General features: G+C 50.5%; 1 protein-coding gene across 2 annotated transcripts; it reads left to right on the top strand.

Annotated features, from left to right (window-relative positions):
• The first annotated feature begins 1,237 nt into the window (after nt 1-1,237).
• PAIP2 (poly(A) binding protein interacting protein 2) lies at nt 1,238-9,680 on the top strand. 2 transcript variants are annotated; one of them, XM_039385486.1, is made up of 4 exons: nt 1,238-1,348; nt 4,812-4,971; nt 7,213-7,392; nt 8,537-9,680. In XM_039385486.1, exons 2-4 carry the CDS (start codon nt 4,834-4,836, stop codon nt 8,600-8,602), a joined length of 384 nt encoding a protein of 127 aa, XP_039241420.1. In that variant the 5' UTR covers nt 1,238-1,348; nt 4,812-4,833; the 3' UTR covers nt 8,603-9,680. The 2 variants fall into 2 exon arrangements, with proteins under 2 accessions (XP_039241420.1, XP_027600929.1); XM_027745128.1 differs by having other exon boundaries at nt 1,244-1,348; nt 4,806-4,971.
• The last annotated feature ends 241 nt before the right edge of the window (nt 9,681-9,921 follow it).

The raw sequence follows: 9,921 nt of genomic DNA, 5'->3' as shown, positions 1-9,921 counted from the left end.
AAGAGCATAGTACTGATCTTTTTAATGATGACCCTTGCAGAGGTATTTTTGCAGTAAATGTGTGACAGGCCCTAGGAACAAGCTGGTGACCAATAAAATCAGTATAAACACATTATTCAAGGGAGAATTGCTCCCCAGAAAATCCTGTAGGGTTAGTTGTCCCTTACTAAAATTTAGGATGAAGGAAGTAAAGGGCTGAGCAGAGGAATGCTAATGAGATTGTTATCCTCGAATAGCCCTGTCCTGATTCCCAGGCAGCCTAAAGGGGTGGGTTTGATGGCAGAGGAGCCTTTCTAAGAGTTTGGCTGAGCTCACTGACTAGGGCTGAGCCTAAAAAGCTGCTCACGTGTGGTAACCCCTTAACCACTAACAAATTCCAGAGACTCTGGTGCCTGTCCACTGATTCCTGTAACTAACACACACTTTGGGGCTTTGCAATTGCACCTCGAGATGTTTTTGTGCCACACGTTTCCCATGTTACAGCTGGGGCAGGTGTCCTGAGGGGGTTGGTGACTCCAGATTTTATTCCTTGCTAACTTCGATGGCTCAAAGGGCCTTTGACTCCCTTGGTATGTGGTTTCTTTGCCTCAGGGAGGTTGTGAAGCCCAGCCTGGAAGCGACCGAGGCTCGCAGAGCACCGTGGGCAGGGTGGGGCACGAGAGTCATCCCCACCTTGTCCTGAGGAAAGGAGAGACTAAAAATTGCTTTTCAGCACGTTTGGTAAATGGGGTTGAAGCCTGAGCACGCAACGTGGGTCCCAGAAACTGGGGGGTGTTTGGGGACCCCCTTTTATGGGCACGGGGGGGGTTCGGGAACCCTTCAATGGGCACCGGAGGGGGTTCGGGGATCCTTCAGTGAGCACCGGCGGTGCTGGGGGCCCCCTTTAGAAGCACTGGGGGGTGTGTGGGGACCGCTCTCTGAGCACCGAGGGATGTTGTGGAATCCCCCCCAACTGCCGGCGCCACAAGATGGCGGCCGCTCCGCCGGACTGCTGTTCCCGGCGTGCCCAGCGTGCGCCGCGCGAAATGGCCGCTAGGCGCCGCGCGCGGGACTACAACTCCCGGTACACCTCGCGCCGGGTAGGCGCGAAAAAGACTAAGTGTCCCGGCATGCCTCGCGCCGCCCCTCCCCATTCCCACCCCACACCTCCGAGGGCCTGGCCGGGCGCGCGCCGGGGAGGGGCGGGGGCGTGGCGTGCGCGCGCCGGCGTTGGCGGAAGTGACGCGCGTGCCGCGGTGTGTGGCGGAGCGGGCCGGGCCGGGCCGAGCGCGGAGCCGAGCGGGGCCGGTGGGGCCGGTGCGGCCGGGCGGGACACGGCGGAGCGCCGGCGGCTCCTCTGACACCGCAGGTGAGCGCCGGGGGTCGACCCCGGCTGGTTGGGGGGGCCGGAGGGCGCCGCCCCCTCCCCTGAGGCGGCGCCGCCGCCGGGCCGCGGCCTCCACCCCCCGCGGCGGGGCCGCCCCTCGGTATTGTCTGCGGCGCCATCCGGGGCCTGCGGGGGCCGCCGGGCCGCAACAAAGCGGGGGCGGCCCCGGGGCCGAGACAGCGGCACCGTGAGGGGGGTCTGACACACGCTGCTCTCACAGACACCGCCTCGCTGGGCCGTAAAACTCAGCGCAGCGCTCGGAGGCCTTTATATCAGATATAAACCCGCGCCCCGCGTGAAATGATTAAGAAATGCGCCTATTAGACGGGTTTAATGAGCTACGTCGATAACTGCGCTAATCTAAACTGATAAGGGGGAGCTCGGCCGCGCTGCTGGTTCCGGGAGGAATCGCCGCCTGATAAACACCTCGCAGGGCTCTAAAACACCTTTCTTTAATCTTCAGCGGCCACTAAACCCCTCACGTGTTGCTCTTGGGAGCTTGAAGCAAATATCTTAATTTTTTAACTCCAGTTTTTCCCCTCGCGGGTGAGGCCCAGGGCGCTGTGCGGGTTTAGGCCTGACCTCACCTCCGGAGTGGGCGGTGGATAATCTTCTTTCGTGACTGGGTTGTAAATGCAGAATCTTCAGTCACAAAGGCCTGAATTTTAATGATGGTCGGGCCGGGGCTCTTCGTGGCTGTAACTGCAGCAGAATTCAGGGAAACTGGTAAATTAGGGATGTTGTGGAGCAACGAGCTGCACCCTCCATACAGGAAACAGAGTTCACTGAAAGCCCTGTTGTTACAGGATTCCAAATTTCTCATTTAATTCCTAAGATAAAAATCCTTTTTTTTTCGTGTCTTTCCTTCTGCACTTGGAGTGTTTTTCTTGCCTCACTCCCACTCCCCACCAAAATCCTGGAGTAATTTGGGTCAGAACCTCCCAGGGTGTCCCTGTGGCAGAATCCTCCCCGTTTTCTATTCCTCAGCACTACCAGTGTTACATTTCCTCTTCCAGTGTAAGGAGCTTTGAGCTCTTCTGCTTCCCACCTACTCCCAGATGGAAAAGGTGTTATTTTTGTTCCCAGCAGTGTAGCCTGGCACTGGGTTTGTTTTCTGCAGCAGCCTGCCTAGACTGGGGCTTTTTGCGAGACTGAAGTGGCATTTGGCTCTTCCCCCTCAGAATTCCCTACAGCTCCTGACTGAAATGTTGTATCCAACACCAGGGAAACAGGACTGATCTTGTCCTCACACATGATCACAGAAAGCAGCTGGTTTGTCTTCTAAAATGTAGAAATGGGAAGATTTATTTGTTTTATTGGAAGCTGCAGAAAATGAAATTAGGAGTGTTGTGAAGGACTGGCCTGGGGATTCCTCACTGTTCCTGCAGGATAAATGTTGGTTGGAATGTTCTCCTGTGGGAAAAACATGAATGGGCTTGGGAGTTCATCAGAAAAAAATCAGATATTCAGGTTGGGCCTGAGGTGCTGCTGGAACCTCCTCATCCCCATTGTCCTGGGGCAGTGATGGACAAAGCTGGTTTGGTCCAAGCTGGACTTCCCTCCCTCCCTCCCAAAGCTGTAGCTTGTGTTCTGTAGGAACGCTTCAGGAATGGGAAAAGCAGCCCATGATTCAACAAATGAACCTTCCAAGCTTTTACAGAAACAAGTAGGGTTGGTTTGCTGGTTTTGGGTTGGGTGTTTGTTTTTTTTTTAATTATTTTTACCTTTCTGACTTGTCTGGGTACAGTCACCTTTGTGCAGGAGCTGCCTGAGTTCCTCACACACTGCTGAGGCACTTTCCTTCAGGGGAATAGGAATATCAGATGAGCTACACAAAGGGAAAGGTGGAAATGCCTGTCAGTAAAAACAAAAAAAAAAAAAAAGAAATTAAGCTTTTTAGGCTCTATTTCCTGCACTCCATCCCATGTGTTGGCCTGGGAACAGCTGAAGTGGCTTAAAGCAATTTCAAGCTTGAATTGGGATGTTAAATGCACTGTCCTTTCCTGTTTTATATTAAACGCTGCCAATAATCCTTAGCAAGTTTGTTTTGAAAGAACATCAAAAGGAACCTGTTTTCCCTTGCTGGAATACCGGGGATCTGCTCCCATTTGTGGCACTTCCCAGGGAGCTGCAGTGACTTCCCATGCTGGGGGTTGCCTTTGATTTAAAAACCTGGAATAGAGCAGGAATCCAGGCAGGTTCCTCCTCCTTTGTGCTTTCCTTAATGGATCCTTTGGATGTGGCAGGTTTTTGACCTGGTATTATCAAGAATTTTGACCCAAAACTTGCATTAATTCCCTAGATAACAGGACTGAGTGGAATCCAAAGAGAAAATGTGAGGTGTTACATGATAAGCCCTTGAACTGTAATTAAAAGACAAGGCTGTAATTTGACACCCCCTTCTCTGAATTAGTCACTCTTTGATATGCAGACAAGGAGCTAAAATGGTGTTTTGAAAATAAAATAAAAATATTTCCCCTCTCTGCTGCATCGTTTCATTGCGAATTTCAGCACAAGAAAAACATTGAAATTTGGGTGGTTTTTTTGAGCTCCTTGCCTCACTTTGTGTACTGTTTTTAAAAGAATTAATACTAGCAGGATCAGTATCCAAAAAAACCTCACCTTTTGCAGCACTGATCTCTGTACTGGAGCAGGTACAGGAAGGGCAGCAGTGTTGTCTCACCTCAGAACACACCAGGATTTGTGTGAGCAGCCCTGGGGCTCTGAGCCCAGGGTGATGAGCTCCAGCTCATGGCGTGGTGGAGCGGCTCAAGCCATTCCTGGGACAGGGATTCAGGCTAAATTTAGGATTTATCCTGCTTTGGACCCTCACTGGGTGGAACAGACCTTGCTTGCCAACTGTACCTTTGTTCCTGGAGCTCAGGCCTATCACATATCCAGGGCATGCTGAGAGATCTCCAGGCTCAGTCCGTGGTGGAAAGTGAGAGGAGAGGCAGGAACTCTCTTCCAGTGCCTCCTGATGTTGTCTTCACCTGGAGCTGCCCAGGCAGTGGCCTTTGTCTCCCAAAGCAGCTCTGAGAACTTGGCCCTGCACGGGGTCAGTGCCTGGTTGCTTCTTTCCCTGTGAGGTTTCCCAGCAGTGAAACTTGGCTTGTGTCATCACACACAACACTCAAAAGTGCTTTGGAAAACAAATTCTCATTTGGAATGTTGCCTTAAACACTTTCCTACTGCCAAGTCTGTGCGCTTCCTGTTTTTTCCTGTCACTTTTCATTGCCTTTAGTGAGGTTTAATTTGGGAAATTAATTTGTCAGTGGACTGTGCACACAATGGGAATGGTGTCAGCGATGCTTATGATACCGGAGCTCTGCTGCAGTGGGGGGAGAGGCTGCCTGGAGCCTCCAAATGCAGGTGCAGCCTTGCTGGGCTGGTGCAGGGGCTGAGGAGTGTGCCCGTGCTGACTTGCTGTGCCCCTCAGTTGCAGGTTTGGGATCGAGGTCGCAGCCATGAAGGACCCAAGTCGCAGCAGCACCAGCCCCAGTATCATCAGCGAGGACGTGATCATCAACGGGCACTCCCACGAGGACGACAACCCCTTCGCCGAGTACATGTGGATGGAGAACGAGGAGGAGTTCAACAGGCAGGCAAGTCCCCCCCTCCTCCACGGCCTGGCACCTGCCTGGTCACTGCCTGGCTGAAGGGGCAGTGCCAGGGGTTGGCAGCTGGGGTATGAGATTGGCAGTCCTTGGGGGAGGAGGGTTTAGATCAGCCCTGAGAGTCATCCTGGGGAACAGACAAGCCTCCCTTTCTCTGGCAATAAATACTGATTTTCTGTAGTCTCGGTGGAAAATACAGGAGGTAGAGCGTGTTCTGATGCATCCATTAATTCTGTACTTCTCCAGGAGGGAGGGGGGAAAAAAAGTGTTGACAGATGTGTGTGGCGGTTGGGAAGGGCTGGGCCGGGAGCTGGATGTGTGTGGGCATGCTGGCTGTGATAGTCCTGAGCTGGAAATTCCAGGTGCACAGCTGCCTCGGGAGCAGCACTGCTGTTCCACAGGGAGTGGGAGGACAGAGCTGTTGGGTGACAGTCCTGCCCACTGTTTAGTGCCCAAGTGCCTTTGAGCTGCCCTTCTCCATGGGGTGGGGAGGAAGCCTTCCCTTCCTCTGCCACCTGGCATCAGGCCACCATTCCCTCTCCCGTGGAGGCTCATTCCATGCCCCTTTCCCATTCCCACCATGCTCTGTGCACTCTGTGTCTGTGCTCCAGCAGCTGTGGCTGAGCTGCCAACATCAGACATGGCAGCAGCTCTGCAGAGGGGCACTGAGCTCATCTAAAGTCAGGTGTGCTCCCAAAAACTCCATCCTCTTGTGCATTGTTTCCTGTTTGGTGGCTTTTTGCCCCTGGGAACTGTGCTGTAGTTGGCAAATGGGGTGTGTAGTTCTCTGGAGCTGATTTTTCAGGCACAGACTCCGTTGTCAGAGCAGAGGAGAGGTGGGAGCGTGGCAGGAAAAGAGACATCTCAGGCAGGCAAACACCAGTGGCAGCCTGGTCTCCACCTGCTGCAGGCACAGCCCTCTGGGAGCCTGAGCAAGTTAAACTTGGGCTGGAAAACACCAACAGGCAGTGCTAATTTCCAGACATTTGGGGAATTAAATGTTATTTAGTACTCCAGGAGCTGCCATTGAGGCACCTGTAGGGGTACAGGCTGTAACCAAACCCCAGGAGCTGGGCAAGCCCTGCTGTAACACGAGCCTGTGGCTGTGTGCCCACAGTGTGCAGGACAGAGGCAGTGCCATCCCACTGGGATGGATGGGAGGTGCCATCCAGACCCGAGTGCTGCTTTGGGGAAGCACTGAGTCAGCATTCCAGGCGGGGTTTGGAGTGCCTGGGCAGTGGCTGGGAGCACATGGCAATGAGTCCCTCTTCCCCAGAGCACCAGGTGAGCTCGTGGGTGTGTTTGCCCCATGGACAGGGACGCAGATTTCACAGGAATCCTGAATTCTGGCATTAACATTTTCAGTTTGGTGTTTGTGTAGCCGAATTTCTGCTCCAGGAAATTTGAGGAGGTGTTTGATTTCAGAGTGAAGGACAAATAGGAAAACTTGTTTGAACTTCCACTGGGTGAACTTCTAAATCTGTCCTGAATCATTTTTCCACTCCCTTATGTCTGGGAAGTCATTCACACCAGCTTCTATTTCCCTGCTTTCCAGTGCTAAGCACTGTGATGCAGGACATGGAAAACTTGTGGAATGAACTCCCTCCAAAGCTTGTTTACTGAACAACCAAACAAAACTTTGCTTTAATCTCTGCACTGGTCAGTTCTGCATGGCTTGGTTTGTCCTGCTCTCAGGACAGCAGGGCTGCATTCCTGACAACTGCTGAGATCGGGGGGGTTCCCAAGGAGAACCACAGTGGGTGAACACACAGCCAAGGAGATGCTGCTTGTTCCAAGAGACAGGCAGTGGTTGTTTTCCTCCCAGGAGTCCCGCAGGACACTTTCCTGGGGAGTGTACCCGGCTGTGTGTGTTGGCACAGTTCCCTTCCTCATACTTGCAGCAAGTTCAGTCCAGACTAGTTGGTACAACTGAAATTTTTGCTTGGAACCAACATTTTCCTTCTCCTTGAGTTCATAATAAGCTGCAAACAAAACAACTGGGGCTGGGGTTGTTCTCATGCCATTCCCTTTTCCCAAGTTCCTGGGACAAAGCACTTTCCTACACTGTTAAATGCCAGCTGATGGCCTTCCTGCCACCTGGGCATGGTGCTAGGCTGGGGTCCTGCTGGATAGCTGGGAAGAAGGTCAGCTGGGGGCACACACCTGGGAATAAACCCCCCCAAGCTGTCAGCAATGTTTGTTGCTGAAGCAGATCCTTCTCTTGGACAGATCGAAGAGGAGTTGTGGGAAGAAGAATTTATCGAGCGCTGTTTCCAGGAGATGCTGGAAGAGGAGGAGGAGCACGAGTGGTTTATTCCAGCCCGTGATCTCCCACAAACAATGGATCAAATCCAGGACCAGTTCAATGACCTTGTTATCAGTGACAGCTCATCGCTGGAGGATCTGGTGGTAAATTCAGTTTCTCCTGTTTCTAAAACTTGAGTGTTTGTCCAAGGCTGGGTTTTACTGCTGCTAAGGGCAAGAGAGAGTCCTTCACAGGAGGGCTGAGCCTGTTAAAGGTGCCTGGCTGTGGGGTGGGATGTGTGGCTAGGGGATGTGTCCTCATGGGACCTGACCTATTTGGTGTTTTTTCATGCCCACGTGGAGCCTTTCCCAGTCCGTGGCACAAGTTCAAGAAGCTCTGGGTGTGGGGAGGGTTATGAAAGCACACTGTGAGAGGGTCACTGGGCACCTCTCACTGAGCCCTGGCCCAGGGTTTGCTTGGGACTGGGAGAACTGTAGAAATTCTAAGGAAGGGCAAAGCAGCCAAACTGTGATATTTCCCTCTTTTTGCTGTCTGACTTCTGTCCAGAGCTTAACTCAAAGGAAAAGGCAGTGTGTACTTATTTTCCCTCACAGAATACTAAGTTCCTGATACAGAGTACAAAACCCACACTGTCACAAAATTGCTGTGGGATTCAGATGCAGACCCCGACTTTTTCAAGCTAAAACAGCTGCAGGCAGCAGTTTCAGACTCAATTAAGAACAGAAAAACCTAATCCTCAATTTCTTTGTGATGAAGAGCTCATTTTGAAGGTGCTGGTGCCCACCTCTAACTGCAGGACACTGGGCAGCAGCAGCAGCTTGCCAAGGGGGAGGACAGGGTACTCACAGACATGTAAAAAATCAATACACTGTTCATACACATTAAATTCCCAGAAGTGGCTGAAGTTCCTGGAACAAGTCACCTCTTGCTTAAATAAGCAAAATTAAAAAACCTCATGGCACGTTTTAACAGCTCAGCTTGAGAAAAGGCTATTTCAGCACGAGGGGAAGCTGCTGTGTTGGGTGCATGCCTGTGGTTTGCTGCTTATTCCCTGAGCCCTCCTCTGGCTGAAACTTCAGGTGGAGCTGAGGAAGGATGGATAATTCAGGGAGTAGCACATGGGAGTGGACTTTTCTTGGCATCATAGACTGCTGATAAATGTATGCCTGAGTGTTCCTCTAAATTTGCTGACTGTTCCTGATGCTCTCTGCCTCTGATTTGTCTTCAGCTTGAAAATGGAAGATGAAAATAATGATTGAGCTCGATGTCTGTTTTTCCCTTCCTCAGGTCAAGAGTAATCTGAATCCAAACGCAAAGGAGTTTGTTCCTGGGGTGAAGTACTTAAACATTTGAGTAGACTGGGCCCTCTTTTGGTGGATGTAGCACAATTTCCACACTGTGAAGCCAGTATTAGAAGATTTAATTGTAAAAGCTCTCTCTTCTTGTCACTGTGTTACACTTATGCATTGCCAAAGTTTTGTTAGTCTTGCATGCTCAATAAAAGTGCTGAGACTGTTATTAAGTAAATCTGTCAAAAGTTTAATGGAAACATAATCGGGCCTGGCTCTGTGCAAAGGAGGCAGTGAGGTAAGAAGCACCAGTCAAGTTGAGACAAAGTACCACGTTAATAAAACCTTCTGAAGACTCTGACTTTTTAAACAGGACTTGGAATTTGCGGTGAATGGTCTGTTTTTACCTAAAGATGTGTTAACTGGTGCTAGCTTGCACCTGATAATGCCTTAACTTCCAAATGAAAGTGAGGAGATCTGATTGTTATGCAAATTAGCTAATGTTCCTTTGAGGTATCAGTGTTGTTACTAATGTCGATTTTCCCCTTACAAAACATGCTCCTGGGAAGCAGCTCGAGCTTTAACCCAAATCGTGAGCTTTAACCCAAATCTTACAGACCTGTACAGAGTCGTAGATCTCAGCTACTGAACTAACAGCCAAGTGATTGGGAGGAAGAAATTCCCTGTACTTTGCAGCGTGTTCCCGCGTTAGAAACGTTCCACTTCCCGATGATGTTCAAGGAATGTGAGTTTTCATCACAGTTTCTTCCAAGACCCCGGTGCCGTACATAGCACTGCCTATGTAACCCTTAGCATCCGACTTTCCATAGCTGGATTTAACCAGGCAACCCCCAGCATTAGTGATTTGAGTGGTGCTTTTCCCTTGCTTTGTTTAATCATCACTACACAATAGTCTACAGCACAACGACTTTTTTGGGGTTATTTTTTTTTTTTGGTTTTTTGGTTGTTTTTTTTTTTTCCTCTTTTAATAAAGCTAGAACAGTTTTGGCTTCTTAAACTTCATATTTGGGTAGGTTAAGCTGCCATACGTGTTCAGTGTGAATAGTGTTTAAGTTGAAAATATTGTAAAAAAATTATATTTTTTCAAAAATATTTAAAAAAATAAATAATAGTAGAACTGATGTGGTGGCTGTCTCGTGAATGGGCATCTCGCACGGGAACTCGCTTGGCAGCGCCTGCAGAGAGGGCTGGCACTGGATGTGGTGCCTGGAAGGCTGTGGAACCTGATGGCCCAGGATGCTGGATGAAGCTGGACTCTGATCTTTTCATGGAATCACAGAACTGTTTGGGTTGAAAGGGACCTTAAAGATTCATTTTCACTCCCCGCCGTGGGCAGGGACACCTTCCATTAGACCAGGTTGC

Source organism: Pipra filicauda, unplaced genomic scaffold (genome assembly GCF_003945595.2).
Source record: "Pipra filicauda isolate LSUMZ 115617 unplaced genomic scaffold, ASM394559v2 scaffold413_size774581_pilon, whole genome shotgun sequence".
In the NCBI taxonomy this organism is placed as follows: domain Eukaryota; kingdom Metazoa; phylum Chordata; class Aves; order Passeriformes; family Pipridae; genus Pipra; species Pipra filicauda.
The sequence above is the reverse complement of the archived record's forward strand: the minus strand, read 5'-3'. Positions and strand labels throughout refer to the sequence as shown.